General features: G+C 39.2%; 1 protein-coding gene across 6 annotated transcripts in view; it reads left to right on the top strand.

Moving 5' to 3' along the window:
- The first annotated feature begins 1,407 nt into the window (after nucleotides 1-1,407).
- The window catches only part of pip5k1ca (phosphatidylinositol-4-phosphate 5-kinase, type I, gamma a), a 33,487-nt gene continuing 10,666 nt past the window's right edge, over nucleotides 1,408-24,228 (top strand). For 3 of the 6 annotated variants that reach the window (XR_008302812.1, XM_034308505.2, XM_026929805.3), the window contains exons 1-11: nucleotides 1,409-1,764; nucleotides 10,194-10,222; nucleotides 10,360-10,446; nucleotides 10,625-10,755; nucleotides 11,818-11,935; nucleotides 13,974-14,126; nucleotides 15,669-15,968; nucleotides 19,166-19,371; nucleotides 20,518-20,601; nucleotides 20,772-20,820; nucleotides 23,043-23,127. Coding sequence is in view for 5 of the 6 variants with exons in the window: in XM_034308505.2 (XP_034164396.1) it covers nucleotides 1,644-1,764; nucleotides 10,194-10,222; nucleotides 10,360-10,446; nucleotides 10,625-10,755; nucleotides 11,818-11,935; nucleotides 13,974-14,126; nucleotides 15,669-15,968; nucleotides 19,166-19,371; nucleotides 20,518-20,601; nucleotides 20,772-20,820; nucleotides 23,043-23,127 (1,363 nt within the window). In the remaining variant the exon portion in view is untranslated. Of the gene's footprint in view, nucleotides 1,765-10,193; nucleotides 10,223-10,359; nucleotides 10,447-10,624; nucleotides 10,756-11,817; nucleotides 11,936-13,973; nucleotides 14,127-15,668; nucleotides 15,969-19,165; nucleotides 19,372-20,517; nucleotides 20,602-20,771; nucleotides 20,821-23,042; nucleotides 23,128-24,228 lie in introns of all 6 variants that reach the window. The other 3 variants (XM_053238351.1, XM_034308506.2, XM_026929822.3) reach the window with 2 other exon arrangements.

Below are 24,228 nucleotides of genomic sequence, written 5' to 3'. Positions count from 1 at the left end.
TTCCTGGTTCCTGCACTAGATGCTTGTATATTATTATTGTTATTATTTTTATTAGTAGTAGTACTGTTGTTGTTGTTTGTTTGTCTGTTTTAAATGATTTTAAATTACTTTACAAGTTAATTATTATTTTAAATATTTTAATAAATAGTACTGTTTATTACTATTTATTAAATATATTATTTATTACTATTATCATTACTATATATTATTGCTATTATTTATTATATATCAAATTGTTCCACTCTGTTTAATGTACCCTTCAGGCTGCTATTTTTTACCTTCACTGTAATGTACACCGATCAGTCATAACATTAAAACCACCTGCCTAATATTGTGTCAGTCTCCCTTTTGCCACCAAAACAGCTCTGACCCGTCAAGACATGGACTCCACAAAACCTCTGAAGGTGTGCTGTGGTATCTGGCACCAAGATGTTAGCAGCAGGCCACTGCCATTATGCTTAGGTAGGTGGTATGTGTCAAAGTAACAGCCACATGAATGCCAGGACCCAAGGTTTCCCACTGGCTTGCCTTCTTCCCATAGTGCATACTGGTGCCCTTCCCCAAGTAAGCGACTCACACGCACCCGGCAGTACACATGATGTAAAAGAAAATGTGATTCGTCAGACTAGGCCACCAGCTTCTATTGCTCCATGGTCCAGCTCTGATGCTCATATGCCCATTGTAGGCACTTTCTGCAGTGGACAGGGGTCAGCATGGGCACTCTGACAGGTCTGCGGATACGTAACAATACCTAGCACGCTGCGATACGCTGTGTGTTTTGACACCTTTCAATCATAGCCAGCATTAACTTTGGCTATGACTGAAAGGTGTCGAATGGCCTGTGGAAAGAAGCTCCTCCTCATTCTCTGTGTTGGCCTTCCTTGACCGCAGAGTCCATTGTTCGGATGGCTGAGGTCCTTCACTATGTTCCTGGCCTTGGTCCAGCACTGCTTGCTGTAGATAGACTGCAGGTCAGGGAGCTCAGTGAGGATCGTGCGCTCAGCTGATCGCACAATCCTCTGGAGAGCCTACCTATCCTGCTTGGTGCTGTTCCCAAAACAGGCTGTGATGCTTCCCATCCGGATGCTCTCGGTGGTGCAGGTGTTTAAAGTCCCTTAAGCGTCTAAGGTGGTAAAGACGCTGACAGGCATTCTTGTTTCCAGCTTTTTTGAAATCACTCCTACTCACTGTTAACTTTGCAATTTTTGTGTGTAGCCATGACGTAATTTAATTCTGTAAATTAATTTGCAGGTGTAGTCAGAGGAAAGAATGTTGGCCGGTGGGCCCACCTATCATACTTTCTCAGAGAAAAGCCGCGGGCCGCAACTGGCCCTGGGGGTGGACTTGGAAACCTGTGTGTGTGTATGTGTGTATGCATTTATAATATGTGACCAGTAGAGAGCACTGTTCCCCAAGCAGCATCAGTCGAGAATTCTGCGTTTGCTTCACGCCGCTCACTACAGGAGTCTGATTTAGGGAAAAAGCCTGAAGCCGCTACATGGCAGTGCAGATGAGTGGAACAGGGTGCGCGGTCACATCCACCTCATTTCACTATGCGCTCGCGCTGCTGAGAGCTACAGCCCGGTAGACTGCAGCACAGCGGGACAGAGGCACGAGCAGCGCTTTCGGTTTTCACACCAGGAATGGAGGCGTCAGCCGACGGCGCGAGCAGCCTGGCTGAGGCCGAGGATGGCAGCCCGTTATCCGAAGACGAACCGGTGTCTGGGGTCGGTGACAGCCAAGTGATGGATGCAGGTGACTCTGGTACATATCAAAATCAGTTATCAACACATAATCTCATTTTTTAAAAATTAAATATCGGAGGACAACCGTCCCAAATCCCAAACTGAACAGCTCTATCAAAGCGTAACGTTACACCTGACAAGAGTGATGCGAGGCTTCGGATGGTTAGTGATGCTAGCTAGCTCCGATGACTTGGGCATTTAGCTAGCTAGGTGTGAGCTAACTAATTTAACTGCTCAGGTTGTTTTGTTTTAATTTTGTATTTATTTATTTTTTGCTTTTCAGACAAAGCCAATATTTAATGTAATTCAATAAATTATCATTTGTATGTAGCCAATTAATGACAGCTGGTTAGCCTGTAGCTAGCTAGCTAGCGCTAAATGACAGCAAGCTACCAGCTATCACCAAGCAAAGCCACAGTGGTGGCTATTTACCAGGTGTCCCAGTGTGTGGGTTCAGGTTTTGTAATTAAATTGCTCAGTAATTTTGTCTAGCAGGTGTGGGTCAAAGTAGGTTTGTTGCTTATCATATTGTTACAGACATTAAATGGAAAGTTTGAGCTATAAAACTGGGATATACTGGTTATCTAGTTGTCCTTACTGTTGTAAGTGATGGGCATTGTAAGGATTAATGCTCTGTAATTTCCCAATCTGCCTGTGTTAATATTTACAAAACGTCAATCTGCGTAGAATGACTAGCTATACATTACATTAGCACCATAATGCTCCATGCATGTGTGTGTGTGTGTGTGTGTGTGTATATATATATATATATATACACACACACACACACACACACAATGTGTGTTGGTTTGGGTGTATGTGTATGTATATATCAACAAAGAAACCGAGGGACACGAATCGCTCATAGTACTAAATATTTAGGAAACATAAAATTAAGTAGCAGTATTTGAGAGAGCTAAGAGCTACTCTGTCCCTGTGCACTGCCATCTTGGAGATATGCTAATTCAAACTTCCCTTTTTACATCAGTAAATACATTAACACCTCTGATTCAGTAGTGCTGTGTCCACCACACTCAGTATAGTGCATACTTAGATTACATGTTTTCAAATAACCTGCAATTTATTGTACTCTTTCCGTGAGTTTGGAGTTATTTCAGTAAAAGAAACCTACTTAAGAAGTTGAAGTACTCCACTGTGGAAGGACTGAACAAGATTTTTAAAAGGCCCGCTTAATTTTCAGTATACAATACAAAGCACTTCTGTCAATAGCTATTTACTTGAGTTATTGATAGAGCCGAGCCTGGCATGTAGCCTACAACTTAGACTCCCTTTTTAGGCTCCCTTATGTTTGACAGAAAACAAGACTCATTCTGGATCTGCCTGGTGATTATATCAGTGGTACTCACATGGGGTCGGAGAAGCATAGCCAGAGGGTGTGTGATATATATATATATATACATATATATTGTTCCAATGGTGAAAATTACAATTTACTATTATCAAAGTTTATTATATTTCTGATTTATCCAAAACAAGTAGGTCTATAAATAATGTCACTTGGACATGCCTAATGTTTTCTGCTGGTGGAATTTTAAGCAATAATGGCTCCAATAAATAGACTAAATATATTGGTCACATTTAAAATACAGGCCTAATATTTATATAATTCTGTAAATCTTGTGTTGAAGGGGTCCCTGTAATTTATTTTGCAACTAAAGGGCTCCCTGGCTGCAAAACTTTTGACATCTCCTGGTTTAAAATATTTATGATAAATAAATTGTACAAATTATGGTTTGAGTGACAGAAATTGTACAAACATGATCTTCTTTTTATCCTTGTGACTCAAAAATTGAGATAAAACATCTTGTGAAAGTTTAATTTATTATCTTGTGGCATGATAATTAAGTGCAGAAAGAAACTTAAATCAGGAAAAAAAAACCTGCTTGTCTTGCTGTAAGTGGCTCCTCCGCTATCGACTCACAGTCAAGCATCTTATCATCCCATCTGCTGTCATTTCCAGACTCTTTTCATTTCACCACGTGATCTGCACTGAGAGATTTACTCATGCAGTGAGAGGATTCCAGGCCATGCCTGGTTTTGTCCTAACACTGAGGCCATTTTGGCCATCTCAAAGGATCATGCAGCCAATGTTTTCATGTGAAGACATCTCGAGAACAGATCAAGTTTCTCTCTCATCCTGATGTTTAGGTTTTACAGTGTTGAAGTGTTATCTTCATAGCTCATTATGCGCTGTGCTATTTCCTCAACTGCTCAGGCAGTTCCTGATGATCTGATACCTCCAAATAAAAGATGTTCTTCTAGAAGAACTTGGTAGAATTGCAGTTAGCCAACTGTTTGGGGATTTTTTTTTAAAGCTCTGTCTGTCTCTTTAATTATACCAAAATCTGTTCTTTAACACCAAGCTATCAGAATAAGAAACATACCCACTATTTAATTAGTTAGTTGTTGTGAAGGTTGATAATGTTCTGAAAGTTTGACAACATTCAAGTTTCCAGTTTTGCCTCTTCAACATTACAGTTAGAGCACAGTTAGAACTAGTGCTAGCATGCGTTGTCGAACAGATGCTCATTTCAGATTGTATTTGTCTTTGAACAATATGGTAACGTATAAATGGTTATCATTACACAGGCCAGATGATGGCTAATGGAATATACATATAGCATAATAGCTAAGCTGATTGCCCTGAACAATTAGTATAGGTTGAATTAAATGCTAAAGGCATTTTGTGAAAATTGATGTGTACAGATATTTAATTGCATGGGCACAGCACCGGTACTTTATTAGGAACATGCATGGCATGGATTCCTCAGGGTGTTGGAAACGTTCTTTTGAGAAGCTGGTCCATGTGATTGGATCACATAACTACTGCCAATTTGTCAGCTGTATATTCCTGCTGTGAATATTCTGTTGTACCACATTCCTATATGTGCTCATTTGGATTCAGATCTGGGTGACTAGGGAGGTTACTGAAGTACACAGAACTCATCGTGATGTTCATGGAACCAGTTTGAGGAGTTTGAGCTTTTTGACATGGTGCATTATCATGTTGGATGTAGCTATTATAAGATGGGAAATTGTAGCCGTGAAGGGATGCACGTGGTCAGAAACGGTACTCAGAATGGCTGTGGCATTCAGACAATTCTTTATTGGTATTAAAGGACCCACTGATGTCAAGAAAACATTCCCCACACCATTACACCACCAACAGACTGAACTGTAGACACAATGCAGTTTAATTCATGCTGTTGCCCCCAAATTCTGACCCTAACATTTGCATGTCGTATCAGAAATTGAGATTCATCAGACCAGACAGTGTTGTTCCAATCTTCATGTCCAGTTTTGGTAAACCTGTGCCCACTGTAACCACAGATTCCTGTTCTTGGCTGGCAAAAGTGGAATCTGACGTGGTCTTCTGCTGTTCTAGCTGATCCAAACATTAACAGGAGCCTTTTGGTTATTAAATAAACAATATAAGTTTGAGTGGTAGGTAGCACAAGTCAAACCAGGTCTGGTCTTTTGAGTTTGCCATAAGTCTGGATTCTATTCACAGTTTTTAAAAATAAGGAGCGAGTGTGTAGAACCCATATAAAGTACACTTTCTCCTTTAAGGGTGGAGTGCTAGACTCTCAAACACAAGTGTCTATTCACTGAGGAGGTCAGCTTTCCATGTAGTTATTAGATTATTTCTGTGTACCACTTTTGTGCTTTGCTACTTTTCATGAGATTACTGGCACTTTGTATTACTGTTCATGGGTCCTGGACTTAAGGAAATATGACTATTTGATATAAAATTAGGTAGGATGGCTTGATACACTGTTTTTCGTAAGGATTAAGGATTATTTAGCATGAAATTCAGGGATTCAGATTCAGGGAGTGGATTGTTACAATTTATGTACGTTAAACTTTCTTGTAATGAGTCTTAGTTGAGTTTTACTGTCGAAGTTCCTCATTTTTAAGCACATTATAGAAAGACTGTGATCACACCAGTTTATAGTCACTTGGGAAGTTATCCTCACTGTTAAATATAGAAGGGTGTGAGTCTGTACTTCTCCTCTTGTCAGGTTCAGGCAGTCAGGATGTTTATTTTAGCACAAACACCTTTATAATGTCTTAAACGACAATGCTGTTGAATCCATTTGAAAGTCTTCAGGACAGAGGACTTTGTCTTTTCTCAGTGACATGAAAAGCGGCATATTTCTGTCTAACTTCAAGAAAGGGGAAAAAAAGAGAGGCTGGTGTGCAAACTACTGTTTAAAAGTTATAACATAAGTGATAACAGGAACCTATTTCACAGATGTTCCACAACGTTAAAGGCAACTATAAGCTGTTAAAAAGCATGATGTCATTTGTTATTAAATTCAAAAAAGTAATTGCTGGCAAATTGCTGTGGTATAAATGGAATAAAACACTTCTGAATGTGCTGTTGAAAATATGTGGAAAATTATCAACTTCAGGGCATTGATTATTTTCCTATAACATCACACCCGAGTGTTTTATTCCTTCATAATACACACTCATAGTGAATGCCTGCTTGTAAAGTTGATGTATGACTCTTGTCTTGACTTAAGTTATGTTTTTGTCTGCAGCTTTTCCATTTTCTTTTCCCTGTCATTTATTCCTCTAAATGAGCTATGAACCTCACATTGTGTTTACTTTAATTTAAGATTTACATGAACTGGGGTGTAACTATGAACCAGTATAAGAGGACTGATAACAGGTTTTTAAACCTCAATCAGTGGCATGGCAGCCAAATAACCAGCTTTAAGTACACAGATTAGTTACATGGTTGTTATAATTTATTATTAAGGATTAAAGCCACTCTTGTCCCAAGACCAAAATCTAGCCTGGTAGGAGGTTCCTGTTCAGGTCTAACATTCCCATCTATGGGCAATATTGCCTTACATTGCCAAGTATTGCCTTGTTGTGAGGGCTTTTCTATTTGCTTGTACACTCTGAGAAAATGAAGATTGTAATCAGGCAACTGGTCACACTGGTGCGGTCAGAATCGGTTACAAGGTTCGTGACTTTCCTCTCCAGCTCGGCTCCTTTCCAAATGCGTAGTCAAGAAACAAGGCATTTAAAACCCATTTGAGTCAACTAATTTTGTTGCCAGCTTTGTTGGGGGTTTGTCTGTCGTGTCACTTTGATAGACAGTTAGTACAAGGCTTGGTTTTGTGTACAACAATAACATAAATCAGCTCGTACAATCTTTTTAGGCGGCGTGAAAACTAGATGTTTTAATATAAAGCTGGGCAGTTTTTTCCATTTAGATCCATAGCTGGCAGCACACACATCCATTTCTATTACGTCCTAGGAGAGGACTGACTGCCAGTTTGCCAGCATTTTTATTTCTTTATTTTCCAGTCTGACTTAACTTGGATATAGAGTAGGGATGTAACAATACACTTCGGTCATGATTTGATTCAATTCACAATTGGTTTCACAGTTCACGTTTTAATTCTTTGAAGAAAGATTATGACTAAAAAGACTCCTTTTTTTATTTCTCTATAATAAACTAGGCAGAACAGTGTGCATTTTTGTCTGTATAAAACAAAATAAATCAAAAGTTGCTATGAACAGATTTAAACAGGTTTAATATTGCAAACAAAATGTACTGCAGGTTCACTGTATCTTAAAAATAAATAAATAAATTTAAAATTCTCCCCAAAATTTGATTGGATAAACAGAGTCTCAGACCTGGGGGCAATTATCAATTGAAACATAATGAACTCCATAGCAGCGCCGGAAGCATCATTTTAACAGTAAATAGAGCTTCAAAATCGGTTAAAATGCCCGACTTTCACGGCCTCGTTCTCGGGCACTGTAGATCGCAGTGCCGTAGGGCTGGTGTCGTTTGAAAGCTATTGAAGAGCACTTTCTAACTATTATGACATGGTTATGTAACCATATAAACTATAATGCATGTTGATTGTTGATCTGGAGCTATTGGTCATTGTGCTCACTATATATTTTTTGGGTTGCGGAGATTAAGATTTCTGGTGTTCAAACAGTGCAATTGCACTAGATGCATATTAATAGAATACAGATATACACAATGCAAATTGTCAGGTTTCTGTAGCACAGTGCATCGTGTCACAATGTATCGTTAAACCCCTTCTATAGAGTTGAACAGTGACTGCAGTTAGGGCTGAGAGATACGACAATATGCTATTAAATAAAATAAACATTTTATTTTTAAAATATTAAAAAGAATATTTTTGAACAAGTTTTTTTTAAGATGCAACACTACTGTGCTGTTGGCAGTTTTTTAGCAAACCTAAATATCATATGATACATGAAACTTATTTATGTATTAAAGAAATACCTTCAAGAATCGTGATATGATATTTGATATGATATCGCTCACCCCTAACTGCAGCTGTTATTCCTGGGATTCTTGTCTTCAGCATTCAGATGCAGCATGAATGCCATGCCTTTAGATAGAGAGGCCTCTTTTGCTGCATCATCCCACACATCCCTCTTTGTTTTGCCCTATGCTTGCTCTTTGTGTGTGCCTATGTGCTGATTTGCGATGCAGCAAGTGCCCTATTTAGAGTGTGGAAGGAAGCAAGTGTCTGTCGAGTCCACGAGCACGTGCAGACTCAGAAAAAGGCCAGTTGACCTCAATCAGGGAACCATGGAAACGGGGTGAATGGGAGTTTGTGCAGGCTCATCTGGATGGTCGACTCCATGTGACAAGGCTCAGACCCCGAGGGAATCTGGCTTTCATCCTCACAGACACTTTTTGGTTATTCCAGATCACTGATGGGAGCTTTACTGGTCAGTGATCACAAAGAGCAGATTAATGAAAGAAAAGTTGAAATGCTATAGAGATGAAGGTGTAATAATGTTGCTGAAGTTCGATGACTTCAGTATTTATGCGACTTGCTAAGCAAAGACCCGTACTGTTACAGGAATGAGTTGAAATTTTGTGAGTGGAATTTTTTATGGGCCGTGGGCTCTGCATTTTTAATGCTTTAAGAAGTGCCTACAGCATAATGTAACATAGGACTGATTGAGGATAAACGAGTTTAAAGTGTCACTGCACCCAAATATATGATTTTTTTACACGATGAAATTCGTTAAAACGGGCAAAAATTCCGTTTTTCTGTGTAAAACTGATTCAGAGAATGCTACATTCTCTAAGCTCAGTTTGTGATGTCATGATGTGGCATGCACTTGTAGGAAAATAATCAGCGACTGGGTAGTGTGATGTGGCCTCAAACGAAGCAGAGCTACTGTTACTTCCTGGAACTTCATTATTTTCTTATAATAGCATGTCTGCTGTTATTAAGTGTTTATTCCTCTTATACCACAGCAATTTACCGATGCTAACATTTTTTTTATTTCTTAAAGAATAAAATGTTGTTCTTTTTATCCATTTATAGTTACATTTAATGTTGTGGAACATCCATGGAACAAATTAGTTTCTGTTATCACTTACATTACAAAAGCTGTAAACAGTTGTTCCCTACCAATGTCTTTTTTTTCTCTCTCTTGAAGTTAATGACATAAAAAACGAAGCTTATCATGGTACCAAAACTGCAAACTCCTCTGTTCTGAAGACTTGTTTAAAAAGTTAAAGTTACAGTGTTACCTCCGACTGTTACAAAGTGCTGATGCTGGAGACTTCTTCCAAAAGCTTAATCTATCGTCAATGATTGTAAGGGTTTGTTTGTTAAATAATTTTTTGAATCGGCTTATTTTTTGGTTTGGATTATGTGGCGTGGCCGCCATGCAAGTCCTTGTGTATTAGCTGTTATTATAGATACGATCAATTAGAGCATTAATAAACATGTGAGCCAGAACAACTATCAGAGCTGCTGGAAAGCTGAGCACCTTCTGACCAATCAGATTCAGTAATGCAACTGCACTGCAGTATAAATTCAAATTTATTGAGTTGTTGTGGGATGACAGCTAGCTACTAACTTTATTCTGACCGGCTTGGCTACTGTTAAATAAATTACAGATTAATTTTATGGATTAAAATGGCAATGAAAGAGAAGGTTGGGCAGAGTAAATACACTGTTGCAGTGGGCTGTTACTGGAACTGTTCACAGAACGGGAGACAACAGGAAACCTGTATCAAGGGAGTACAGCTCTCTGTGAATCATCTGTAAATGGAGACAGAACAATATTCACCTTATGGTTTCCTGTCCATTTATTGATGATACATTAGTTGAGATGTCATGGTGTGAAGTTTAACCTTTCCCAGTAGCTAATTTCAGTGGCAGGTTCTGTCTGGATCAGCTTAGAGACAGAAGAAACGCACAAGAAGTGAGAGCCAACAGCTTCTCCTTATAACATGGTCATGTGATCAGCAATGAGAGACAAATTCCCTCCATGGTGTGAGAAGAGAGGGAGAATTTCACCTCTCTCTGTAGCATCTGATGCCTCCTGGCTGACGCCTGGCCTTCATTTAGAGGGAAAGTAAATTAATTAGTGTCTTTTCTTTCTCTTGCACAGATGCTGTCAAAAAGGCTTTCATCACAGAGGTATGAATTAACTGGCTTGTCTTTTTGCAGTAAATCATGAGCCCAGCAGATAACTGCCCATTTCTATTGCATTAGTGTCATTAAAAGGACACAACGTGGTCAAAAAGCAGTGCTAATATGTTCAAACTCCCTGTTAGATGGCATCATCTTCAGGCCAGCCAGGCCTCGGGAAAAAGATCGGACACAGAGGAGTGGATGCTTCTGGAGAGACGACGTACAAGAAGGTGTTTCTTTTATTTTATCTGTAGTATTCAAACACAGGTGTTACTACAACAACAAATCTTGAGAAGGAAAATGAAAATGTCAGCTACTTTAAGTGACCAGTGATGACATCATTAGTCTTGGCTGTTGTTTTTTTGTCACTTTAGGTTGTGAACATCATCACCTCTCTTTATTCCACAGACCACATCATCAGCACTGAAAGGAGCCATCCAGCTTGGCATCGGCTACACGGTGGGCAATCTGAGCTCCAAGCCTGAGAGGGATGTCCTCATGCAGGATTTCTACGTAGTGGAGAGCATCTTCTTCCCCAGGTTAGTATTCATTTTCACTCCTGAGGCACAGAGACATTCATTCATTCATTTATTTATTTATTTAAATTCCAGGTACATAGACTATTGTGGACTATAACTATTCTTCATTACAGTATCAGGATCACATCACATTTCACATGTTGTAGTGAAAATACACCATGCTACTGTATAGTAAGAGGTGAAGCTGGGTACCTACTCCCAAATCCTTCAGAAGCCCTACATTCCCACAAAAGAGAGAGGAAGTGGAAAGAAAAATAAGAGCAGAAAAGGAAAAGAAACACCCACAAATGGCAACTATACAAACTTCACAATCTTTCTCCCATCCCATCTACTGAAAGGCAAGAGAATAAACTGAATTAATGACAGGTGGACACATAAACAGACACAGACACAGACAGACACCAACGGAGACGGCCGCAGACACAGACGGACAGAGACAGAGGCACAGACACCGACAGTCACGAAAAGATGGGGCAGACAGTCAGACAGACATAGGCAGACAGAGACAGAAAAAGAGAGAGAGACAGATGTAGACAGAGAGACATGCAGACACAGACAGTCACAGAAAGATGGGGCAGAAAGATGGAGAATGACAGAGATAGAGAGAGACAAACAGAGAGCAAGAGTCAGAGAGAGAGAGAGAGAGAGAGATATACAGACAGAGAGAGATACAGAAACCATAGTATAAGATGGTGATTCGTTTTACTTCTGCAGAGAGAAGGAAAAGGAGAGAGTAAAACATGGAGCATGGCTTTAATTCACCTGCAATGCCAGTCCCTTCCACCTACTTTCAGAGGGGACTGTATTTAATATTAATACTAATTAACAAGCAGCCACACACAGATGATTTTAGAAGATGTAAAATGAGCTGGATTAACTTCAGCACTTTTTGTCAAATAGGTTTTAAACATGAGGGTTATTGCTACTGTGCAACTAAAAGTCATTTATTCCAGCTAATCCGTAGGGTATTGTCTGTATTGTTGGCTCGTTTAAGTGACTTTTGACAGATGTTTCTGCTAAATATGATAAATGTATTTGTATTTATATTTATTTGTATGTCAGCGAGGGGAGCAACCTGACACCGGCCCACCACTTTCCAGACTTCCGTTTCAAGACGTATGCTCCCGTGGCTTTCCGTTACTTCAGAGAACTATTTGGGATTCGTCCCGATGACTATCTGGTAAGAACTGAGAGGTGTGTTTAGCCTGGTCACTCTGTACAACAGGAACACCTCAGCATATTAGAGAATAAAGCTGTAAAAAGTTGTCTGGGAGATTGGGTCTCTGTGGTTCATGTCGGTTTCTTTTTTCCTCTATGTTTGTGTCTCTTATCATTATTTCGTGTTTCACCACAGAAAGGTTCACCATATCAACGTTCTACACTTTGTTAAATAACAATATGTTTTTCTTATCCACTTATTATTAGTCTTAGATTGTTATGGAGCAGCCATCATACAAGTCCCAGTGAATGAGCTATTGTTATAGAAATGATAACATATTAAATGAGCACAGTATAATTAAGTAGTTTTGCATGAGCAAGAGTGCAGTTATACTAAATATTGGCATGGCTGTGATTCAGCCATAGACACAAGTCTGCAGGGCAAGTGCTAAAGGTAATCACAGCCATGTCGATATTCAGTATAACCGCACAATTGTGAGTGTGATATTGCTTTTATACAACACTTATATAAACAAGAAGTTAAAATAAAAGTAACTGACATTTTGGACACAATATTCTAATTATTTTTGCTCCGCTAGCGGAAATAGATCCCGATGAAGCCACACTCACTTTACAGCACGTCGACTAGCTCACTCATACTGAATTGTACATTCCTGTTAAAGGTGCTTCCGGTGAAAATGGCCTCCCTTCTTCCTTTTCAACTTCATCTGATGAACTTTCAGATTTTAAGTCAAAAGTTATATTGATGAAAAATGTATCATATGCCATGTCCACTGATGATATCGCTAACCCTACTGTAGTAACCGTTTCGTATTAGGAAGTGGAATTATGTGTGGCGAACACAGACAAGCGGAGTGATACAAACAGTGAAATGTCCCAGTGTGGTTATAATAAATTTTGAACGCCACTCGACCAGATTAGTCAGATTAGTGGACCGGAACTAACTGTTGTATAACTAATGTATGTGTATATATAAACTTGCGATTTCAATTACAGCAAGAACTGCTGTCAGAGCTGCTGTTTTAGAAACATAATCAACACCTTCATTAGTGGGTTGTGTGTGTGTGTGTGTGTATGTGTATGTGAAGTGTGTTTTTTTTTTTTTTAAGGGTGTGTGAAATGTGTCTGTGTGTGAAACATGCCTGAGAGTGAGAATATGTGTGTGCGCACATAATACGTCTGTGTGTGTGTCTAAAGGAAGTGTGTGTGTGTGTGTGTGTGTGTGTGTGCGTGTGTGTGTGTGAGAGAGAGATGGGTGCGTATGAAGTGTGCGCATGAATGAAATGTGTTCTTATGTGAAGTGTTTCTGTATGTGTGCACACGTGAAGTGTCTGTGTGTACTGTATATGAAGCGTTTGTGCTTTCTGTGTGTGCGTGTAATGTGTCTGTGTGTAAGGTTTGTGAACTGTGTGTGTGTGAAATGTAATCTGTGTGAAATATGTGTGTGTATGTGTGTGAAATACATGTGTGAGTGTGATACCTATGTGTGTGTGTCTGTGTGTGCGTCTGTGTGTGAAGCGTGTGCATGTATGAAAAGTGTCCTTGTGTGAAATGTGTGTATGTGAAATATGAACATGTTTGTGAAGGGCATGTGTGTGAGAAACACGTGTGTTCATGCGTGTGAAGTGCATGTATTTGTTTGCAGGTGTGTGCGTGAAATGTGTGTGTGTGTGTGTGTGTGTTTGGATGGCTCGCTCTGGGTGACTCGTTTCTCCCACTCAGTGACTCATTTGAAGACCATGTGCCAGACGTCACGCTGAGAACTTCTGATTCATTTTCTCTCGTTATTGTTTTTCCCTTATCTTTTATCTAGGAGTACAAGCTGACACTGAATTTGCCCACTTCTTTCACCTCTGCTCATGATTTTATTGTCGATTATTATGTGTACTGTTAAAACTAAAAACAGTCAACTAGTAATTTTTTCACACCAAACAAAATGTCATTGCCCTTAGGATGTTTATTCATGCATTTGTTACGTATTTTTTGTCTATATGTATTTCAGACCAGAGGTTTTGGTTTTGTTTGTTTGTCCTCTGCAGTACTCTCTGTGTAACGAGCCGCTGATCGAGTTGTCGAACCCAGGAGCCAGTGGTTCTGTGTTCTACGTTACCAAGGATGACGAGTTCATCATCAAGACCGTCATGCACAAGGAGGCGGAATTCCTGCAGAAGCTTCTGCCTGGATATTACATGGTGAGCTTGCTGAACGTCCACCGTTTTTGATTTTTTCCTTCAGGGTACTCTTTGATATTGCACTATTTCTGGAGGTGGAGGTTACCGAGGTGCAGCGACATTGTTAGAGAATCTCAGTCCTTGCTTCAAAATGTCATCGGGCAGGTTAGTCAGTGAAAATGAACTGTATCTTTGTTTATGGGCTTCTTAAAAGCTCAGTAATTATTTCACTAACATTTATTATGCGCTGCTCTCAGTAAAGATATTTTGGTACTGTTGTTTTTGTGCTGTTTCTCATTCCAAAACATTGCTGCTATTTTTAGAATGTTTTCTTGCCTATTTTTACCTCTTGCTTTTTTCCTTGAGGCGATACGTGTACCCATTAGCTGAATAATAGAATTAGTAGGCACCATTAACATACAAATGGCATTTTTATTTCAGCCCTTCCCGTGTTTCTGCATTTAAGCAGTTAGCAGGCATTCACATGCCAGGAGCTCTGCTTGTGAGGGTGGATGGGAAGCGGGATGAATTGATGGCTGTGGCTCAGCTCAGCTCTCTGGAGGACGCAAGCTGCTGGTTGATGATAAAGTAAAACCAATGCTGGTCCCTTTATAGACCACATGACTCAACAGGAATTAGTCACGATTCTGGCAACAAGTACTCGCCTCACATTTCTCTGCTTTTCAGCATATAACACACTTGATTCAACACAGCCAAGTATTAGGACTTAAAATTAAAGGACTTAAGTTTAAAGAGAAAAACTTTGATATTGAATTTTCTGTGGTCCAGAATTAAGCATTTTTTGACATGATTGTCATTTTTCCAATCTCAACTAAACACAATACTAAACAATATAAATTAGGGCTGCACAAAAAAAAAAAAAAAAAATTAAAATCACAATTCATTCTTCAGTGCAATTTAATACAAGAACAGCATTGATTTTGCAGAACTCGGGCAACCATTGTATTAAACAAGAACACCACTCTTGTCTCTTTTTGGATGTGACAAGTGAACATAGACATTGTACCACATGACCTCACATACACACCTCTGACATGGTAAGTCTACAGAGTGAAAGGAGAAAAAACATCAGAAAGGTGTGAGCCTGCTTGGGGAGCAAATTTGTCCTAAGCAAATATTTAATATTATGTATTAAATATTAAATTCCCAATTACTAATTACAAACAACTACAAATGTGGCGTGTGAGTCCTGGCTACACACCCTGTCTCACTCAAAACTTTTTGAAAAACAATTATCAACAGTGATTTTCACCCATGAGTCACATGAGTCACCCATGAAGCCTGACCTAGGTATTTAAGTAGGACCTGATGTGGTTTGTAATTTGTGGGTAGGGGGTTTTGTCGATTAGCAGCATGATAGCATTTATTTCTCATGGTTACAACATGCGAACATTGACACTGATATTGTGCAAGTGTCAATGCAGTAGAGGTGTTTTGAGAACCTCTGATTCAGCCAATCAGAATCGAGTATTTTCTGTGGCCATGGTATACATATGTGTAATGCATATTTGTAATCTGATAGTTTTTTTCCCCCTCCTACAGAACCTTAACCAGAATCCTCGCACCTTGCTGCCCAAGTTTTTCGGCTTGTACTGCGTGCAGTCCGGGGGAAAGAATATCCGGGTGGTGGTGATGAACAACATCCTGCCCAGGGTGGTACGCATGCACCTTAAATACGACCTCAAGGGCTCCACATACAAGCGCAGGGCCTCCAAAAAAGAGCGAGAGAAGGCAAGGCCAACGTTTAAAGACCTTGACTTCATGCAGGACATTCCTGAGGGCCTGATGCTGGATGCGGACACTTACAATGCCCTTGTCAAGACACTCCAGAGAGACTGCTTGGTGAGGGCTGGTTGTGTTTTTTTTGTTTTTGTTTTTGTTTTCTTTTTTTTTTTTTCTTTTTCTTTTTGGTGTTTATTTTATACACAGTCAGTCAAATGAACTAACTCCTTGAAACTCTGGGTGTTCAAAAACTTTTTACTGGCAGCGTATTTAAAGCTCAAAACTGTTAGTTTGTTAGTCTGTGTGTGTACATATATATATATATATATATGTATATGTGTGTGTGTGTGTGTGTGTATATATATATATATATGTATACACAGTTAGGTCCATAAGTATTTGGACAGTAACACAATTTTGGTAATTTTGCCTCTGTACTCCACCACAATGGATTTGAAATGAAGCAGTCAAGTGACTTTCAGCTTTAATTCAAGGGGTTTAACAAAAATATTGCATTAACAGTTTAGGAATTACAGACATTTTTTTTTTTTTAAACAGAGTCCCTCCATTTTCACAGGCTCAAAAGTAATTGGACAAACTAATAAAATCATAAATATTAGGATTGTTTTTATTACTTGGAGGTAAATCCTTTGCAGTCAATGACTGCCTGAAGTCTGGACCCCATAGACATCACCAAATGCTGAGTTTCCTCCCTTGAGATGCTTTGCCAGGTCTTTACTGCAGCCATCTTCAGTTGCTGCTTGTTTGTGCCTTCAGATTTGTCTTCAGTAAGTGAAAAGCAGCTCAATTGGGTTGAGGTCAGGTGACTGACTCGGCCATTTAAGAACATTTAATTTCCAAGCTCTTGGGCTGCCTTCACAGTCTGTTCTGGGTTGTTATCCATCTGTATTGTGAAGCGCTGTCCTATAAGCAGCATTTGACTGAATTTGAGCAGAATGTTTAGCTCTATACACTTCATAATACATCCTGCTACTTCTATCAGCAGTCACATCATGAATAAACCCCAGTGACTCAGTTCCATTGGCAGCCAAACATGCCCATGCCATAACACTGCCTCCACATTTTTTACAGGTGATGTGGTATGTTTTGGAACATGAGCTGTTCCTTTCTTTTGCCATACTTTTCTCTTCCCGTCATTCTGGTACAAGTTAATCTTGCATCAGAACTGGTCAGGCTCTTTTTTTTTTTTTTTTTTTTTTTTAGCAAAGTCTAATCTGGCCTTTGTGTTCTTGAGTGTTACCAGTGGTTTGCATCTTGAGGTAAACTGTCTGTATTTACATTCATGAAGGTGGCTCTTGATTGTAGACTTTGACAATGATAGGCCTACCTCCTCAAGAGTGTTCCTGACTTGGCTAGATGTTGTGAAGGGGTTTTTCTTCAATAAGAAAAGAATTCTGCAATCATCCACTTTAGTTGTTTTCTGTGGTCTTCCAGGCCTTTTGGTGTTGCTGAGCTTGCCAGTGCATTCCTTCTTTTTAAGAATGTACCAAATTGTTGATTTGGCCCTCCTAAAGTTTCTGCTCTCTCTCTGATAGGTCTGTTTTGTTTTTTTCAAATGCAAATTCAGCACTTGGAATCAGCTCCAGACCTTTTATCTCCTTAATTTATCGTGAAATAAGGAGGAAACAGGCCACAGATGGCCATGAAACTGCTTATCAGTCAATTGTCCAATTACTTTTGAGCCTGTGAAAATGGAAGGACTCTGTAAAAAATGGTTGTGGTGGAGTACAGAGGCAAAATTACCAAAATTGTGTCACTGTCCAAATACTTATATATATATATATATATATATATATATATATATATATATATGTGTGTGTGTGTGTGTGTGTGTGTGTGTATATATATATATATATGTATATATATATATATATATATATATATATATATATATATACTTTTTTTTAAATGATTAATTATTAATTGTAAATTATTAATATGATCTCAAAGTGTGGAATTTCAGCTTTAATTTAAGGGTATTTACATCTAAATCAGCTGAATGGTGTAGGAACTACAGCACTTTTTATATGTGGTTCCCCCATTTCAGAGAACAAAAGCAGTTGGACAAACTAACATAATCATAAATTAAATTGTCTTTTGAATACTTGGTTGCAAATCCACTTAAGGACTCTTTCAAGAATTCACATGCTTGGTTTCCAGCTCTTTTGAAATTGCCTCTTCTCACTGTTAACTTTGTGCTTGTTGTCTGTAACCATGACTAAATTTCATTCTGTGAAATAATTTGCAGCTGTAGTCAGAGGGGAAAAGACCTCTTCCATTTTAGCTAACTGTGTTAACGCAGTCTGCTGCCACCATCAGATGAAAGAAAAAATCGTAACATGTTCTCAGTGAAAAGCTGCTGACTACATTTGGCCCTGAGGCTGCATTTTGGACACCCCTGCAATAGAGGAAGGGAGATCACATTGTGTTAACAAGAATAGTCAACAAGTCCAGGTCAAAAGTATCAGTACACCTGAAAACATTGTGCAGTGCTACCATTCTCTGTGCTTTGAAAGAGGTTAAAGATGAACTAATATTGCACACATATTACAACAAGAACAATGATGTGGAAAACAAAAAAATGTGACTTATTATATAGACTGGAGGACTTGGTCTATGGGTATATTATGGTGTAAACACTACCTGTGCAATGCTGTGGCCCTAAAACACTGAAATTTAACACGACTTTTACAGCTTTAAACCCACTGAGAGCTTCTCATTGCTACTCATTGCTCATTGCTACTATTCCTTTCCTTATATCTTGCATGTCTTAGCTCCTCCCTCTGAGGATGCAAGGACAGAGAAATGAAGGGTTGCTAAATGAGATGGCCTTACCTCATCGAAGTGTCACTTTACAGTAGCATCACTTATTGATGTTGTGTTACACAGTCGTATCGTCTGTCACTGGGCGAAAAAAAAAATCAGTGTGCCTGAATCACTGGAATCAGTTTGGTATCACTGTGTGATAATGTATGTTTCCTGTGTGTGTATTTGTGTGTGTGTGCTTGCTCTGAAACCTGCTCTCTTTTCACACCTTCATTTATTGAATTGATGTAGCACCAAAAATGAAGTTCTTTGATTGCTTTTCAGGTTGCAGGCTAAAGATCATAGTCCTAAAGACTATGATCATTATATGGGCATTATTTAGAACATTAAGCAGTATTAGTATTTGCCATCTGTTCATTTATATTTGTCCAAGACATTATTGAACCCCTTCCCTGCAATTGGAAGCTCAACTTGCTCTAAGTCCAGTCTCAGGTCAGTGTTTCTCAGTGTTCCTCTGTTTGGCTTTTAAGGTGCTGGAGAGTTTTAAGATCATGGATTACAGCTTGTTGCTGGGGCTGCATAACCTGGACCAAGCTGAGAGGGAGCAGAACACTGAGGGCTCTCAGAGCAGCAGTGATGGGAAGAGACCACCGGCCCAGAAAGCCCTCTACTCCACCGCCATGGAGTCCATCCAGGGAGCCTCGGCCTGTGGAGAGGACATTGACACAGAGGACACGTGAGCAATTGCGCTTACTAGGGCACCAGACACCCTTCCAACCTTTATGCATTTTGCATACGAATGGATAATTTTAACATTGGAGTATGCTGCTATGAGTAATTATTTAAAGATAAATAAGCCAAAATAGTCTTCTTTCTTCCCCCTAAATAAGAACAGCAGATCAGTTGCATAGGTGTTTTGACCCGATATTAACTGACCCATAGAAGCTTGGCCTCCTTCCCCCATTTCACATTAGTGATCTCCTGACTCAATTTTCTCTGTTGAGACACAGTCTCTCTTTCTGTTACAGTAAATGGAGAATGTATTGAGATCATAATAGTGAGATAAACTCTATCAATGTATGTATGATTTAACATTTGACAAGTATATAGTTAACATCACTTAATTATATTTATTAGGGATGTCACCAATAACCTTGAAAACAGCACTTTTTCAGCAGAAAGAGAAAAAAGGCAGAAAGTTTTGACCGAAAAAAGGTTAAATTGGCCTAAAGCAAAGTGTCAAATCGAACAGTTTACAAAAACTTTTAATAATGATAATGATAATTACAATCTGATTAAAAACGCACTCACTAGCAGTGCAGTCAAACTCATCACGGTACAAACTGGAATATGTGGGTTTTACGGTAACCACAAGGGGTAAGTTGTAGCCACTAGAAAGGTTTACACATACTTTCTTATTAATTGCGGTACATATATTTTTCCTAAAATAGGAATAAAGAAATAAGTGTGCATGTGAACTTCATCTTGGCTAAACTAAAACTGATGAGCTATAGCAACCGCCCAAGCACCTGTGGTTACCATCAGACCATGTATAAACACATACTCCAGCTTCTACCTTAGAGAAGAGATTTGTGAAAGAACTATATAGAAAATTTTGTTTTTCGTTGGCTAGTGGTAGAAATGCAGTCAGTTTTGACCCCGTGCTAAACATGCACAAAAATGTAATAGACATTGATTCACCTGAAACCTGAGCTGAAGAGAGGAAATCTGCACACTACGTCCAGCCAGCATCAACTCTCTGTAAAAGTCTCTGTCTCTGTAAAAGTTGTGTAAACCCTGACATAAGCTGACGGAATCTGTGATTTTTCTACAACAGAGTAATGTATTGTCTGTAAACCACAGCACATATTTTTTCCCTCAGGATGGGAGGCATACCGGCAGTGAACAGTAAAGGAGAGCGTCTGTTGCTGTACATTGGCATCATTGACATCCTGCAGTCTTACAGGTAGCACAGTCATTATGTCAGATTTTCTGTTTACTCTCTGTCTCTTTCAGGTTTTACAGAGACCTGCTGTAAATAACTCAGAATTTCACTCAGAGCTTGCCAGTATGAGTTACAAGCTCTGCATTTATACAGTTGGGTCTTAAGCTTACTGATGGTGATTTTTGTTTCAGGTTAATAAAGAAATTAGAACACACATGGAAAGCTCTCGTTCATGACGGGGTGGGTATTAAAGTTTTTAAATTCCTGCAATTCATACACTATTCAACTCATAAGTCAGCTGAATTCTGTGTTCCTTCTTACTGTTTTTGCCAATGTGGCATCAGTCTGATTGTTAAGTTGCAATGTTGCTGCTCTGTATGAAGATTTAATGATTTAGCAGCACACTCTGTCTGGACGCTCTGTGGTCCTTGACCTTAGCTGTAATGCCACCCTCCTTCCTGCATGTATTTATGAAGCTACAAACACTTTAATCCAGTCACAGATAGACTAGTGCACTACTAAATACTAGTATAGATATATTTATTGGAGCCATGGAGCTTTTTATTCCTTAGCATTCCATTCACTGAGCACATTAGGTCCAATTGGACATTTATAAGTCTATGTATTTTTGAATTATTGAGGTCTGAATTAAACGCTTTCACACGACCAGCCAAATAGGCAAACAACTATAAAGACTCAATAATACAATATAATAGTTTTGATAATGGTGGGTTGTGATTTCCACCACTGTAGCCAAAAAAATACAGACCCCACTTTGACAACAACTGGTATAGATCATAATCAGTATTGGACCTTTAGCTGAGTTTAGTTTTGCTGTTTTTGTTACAAGGTTGGTAGAAAAGGTATAGAAACGGCTCTTTCTTTCAGTCTCTCACATTCTACACATACATACATACACAGTCTCACATTCAGCAGTTCTTTATTTATAGCTGAAAGCTTCACAGGCTCAGCTGTGATGGTGTGCCACTTCCTCAGCATGGCCTGTGACGCATTTGCCTGCATCCGAACCTGAATGGCTGTCACTTCATTTACACTTTAATGAAGCCATTTATCCAGCAGTGGGTGATGAAACTAGTGCAACTCAGATTCAAGTAGGATCAAAGTACATGACAAAGTACACAACATCAACCCACAGTTCTAATTTAACCACAGTTCTGGCTTAAGCAATGAAGAATTAGCCAAAATACTATGGTAATGTAGCCCAAGTTTACATCAATAAAAATAATCTAGTTTAAAACAATAATATATGCATAATTTATACTTTTTAAGAAAGGCTACAGATTGCCAGGTATAACCTGTGTCTGAGACATTGAAGATGCATTCATTTATTCACAGTGAGTGCCTTCATCATGTTAGATGCGTTATCTGTTTAATTGTTGCTCCTTGGGTAAGCCCCATGATGCTAATGCTTTTTCATGCTGTCAGCTATGTTGTCCCCCATGTGCTTGCCAGGAATAAAAGAAGTCTTCAGGTATCGACTGATATTCATCTCAAAGTCCTTATTGATATAATGGACTGTTAAACATATGTAGGGTTCAGTCATCTGTCTGGACAATAAGTCTGTGGTGACTTGAAGCTCGGCATTAACAACTTGTCCTGCACTTATTGTAAAGTTTGTGTATGATGGTATTTTGTATCACTCGTCCTCATCTAGCATGCGAACCATTTTCTGGAAGCCCTCTTTTGTAACAGTGTATATAGGAACCATGTCTTTTGTGATGTGGAAGGTTATGGCATCTGTAATTTTTTTGTGCCTTTTAGAAGTAGACTTAAACAGCATTGTGCTACTGAATGCATTCAGAATGAACACTTGCGTAGGTTTGGTACAGTATGTATGGTCTGGCCCCTTTGCAAGGCACTCTTTATTCAAAGATTTGTGGTGTTGGTGAAGGTGATGGAAAAGTTTTGATGTGCTGTCTTTCTGCATTCCAACTTTGAGAAGGCAAGCCCTGCACGACACATTGTTCTCTTATACATCCTCTTTCCTGAAGTATCTCCACATAACAGAGGATGCTTTTTTGGAACCAAATCCATACCTCTGTCTTTAGTTGCACTCATTTCTACTGCTAATTTTCCCCACTCACATTCCTTAAAGCATTTGTGCACACTTTGTTCTCCCTCAATCAAGGAGACGTTCGTGATTGGCTGGTTTGCACTGTATACCCTGGGTATGCGTGACCTATGTTGCCGTATATGCCGTAAATGGCTGCTCATACCACGGCTTTCTATGTGATCACTACTGTATGTGTTCTTACCACGGTATATAGATATGTAAATGGTGTATCTTTCAGTCTTATCAGGACGTGTGTTCTTCATGCAGATGTTGTCAGGACCTTTCTAGGGATACTAAAGATCAGGCTGAAGGAAATGTTCAGATTAATGATGCAGTTAGAAGAAGTCATAAAATTCCAGTTTTCTAACTCTGTTATTCTTTTTTTTAGGACACAGTGTCTGTTCACCGGCCTTCATTCTATGCAGACAGATTCTTCAGATTTATGAGCAGCACAGTCTTTCGGAAGAGCACCTGTAAGTCTGCTTCAAAAACTTGATTGATTGATTGATTGCGTGTATGATATGCAGTAAAGTCAGCGTCATTGGATGGTGCTTTACAGTGCAGATGGACAATGACCGAAAACATACTATGAAAGCAACCCAGGATTTTTTAATGCTTGGAATGTACTGCAATGACCAGGTCAATCACCTGATCTAAAACCAATTGAGTATGCATTCCACTTGCTGACACACCGCCCCAAGAACAAGCAGGAACTGAAGACACCTGCAATAAACGCCCAGAAGAGCATCACCAGGGAAGAATCCCAGCGTCTGGTGATGTCTGTGGGCTCCAGACTTAAGGCAGACAATGACTGCTAAGGATTTAAAACCAACTATTAAAAATGACCATTTTAATTTATGATTGTTAGTTTGTCCAACTACATTTGGTCCCTTAAAAAATGGGGGTCCACGTTTAAAACATGCTGAACACCTGCACATTCATGCAGTTATCTAATCAGGTTTGAGTATTTCTGAAACTGCTGATCTCCTGGGATTTTCACACACAGCAGTCTCTAAAGTTTACTGTGTGCGGAGGGTCTGCAAGGCTAAAACACCTTGTTGATGAGAGAGGAAAATGACCAGACTGGTCTGAGCTGACAAAGTCTGTAGTAATTCAAATAAGCACTCTTTACAATGATGGTGAGAAGAAAAGTATCTCAGAATACACAACACATCAAACTTTGAGGTGGATAAGCTACAATAGCAGAAGACCACATCAGGTTCCACTCTTGTCAGCCAAGAACAAGAATCTGAGGGCAAGAATCATGGGCACAGGATCACTGAAACTGGACAGCTGAAGAATGGAAAAAGACCCAGTGATTTATATATTTATTTTTTTCCAACTGTCCAGTTTGGGTGAGTCTGTGCCCTTGATAGCCTCAGATTCCTGTTCTGACAGGAGTGGAACCCAGTGTGGTCTTCAGCTGTTGTAGCCCATCCACCTCAAGGTCAATGTTTTGTGCATGCTGAGATGTTTTTCTGCTCACCATGGTTGTAGAGTGATTATTTGAGTTAATATATCCTTCCTGGCAGCTCAAACTAATCTGGCCATTTTCCTCTGACCTCTCTAATCAG

Source organism: Pangasianodon hypophthalmus, chromosome 11 (genome assembly GCF_027358585.1).
Source record: "Pangasianodon hypophthalmus isolate fPanHyp1 chromosome 11, fPanHyp1.pri, whole genome shotgun sequence".
Lineage (NCBI taxonomy): Eukaryota > Metazoa > Chordata > Actinopteri > Siluriformes > Pangasiidae > Pangasianodon > Pangasianodon hypophthalmus.
This window is presented reverse-complemented; position numbering and strand designations above follow the sequence as displayed.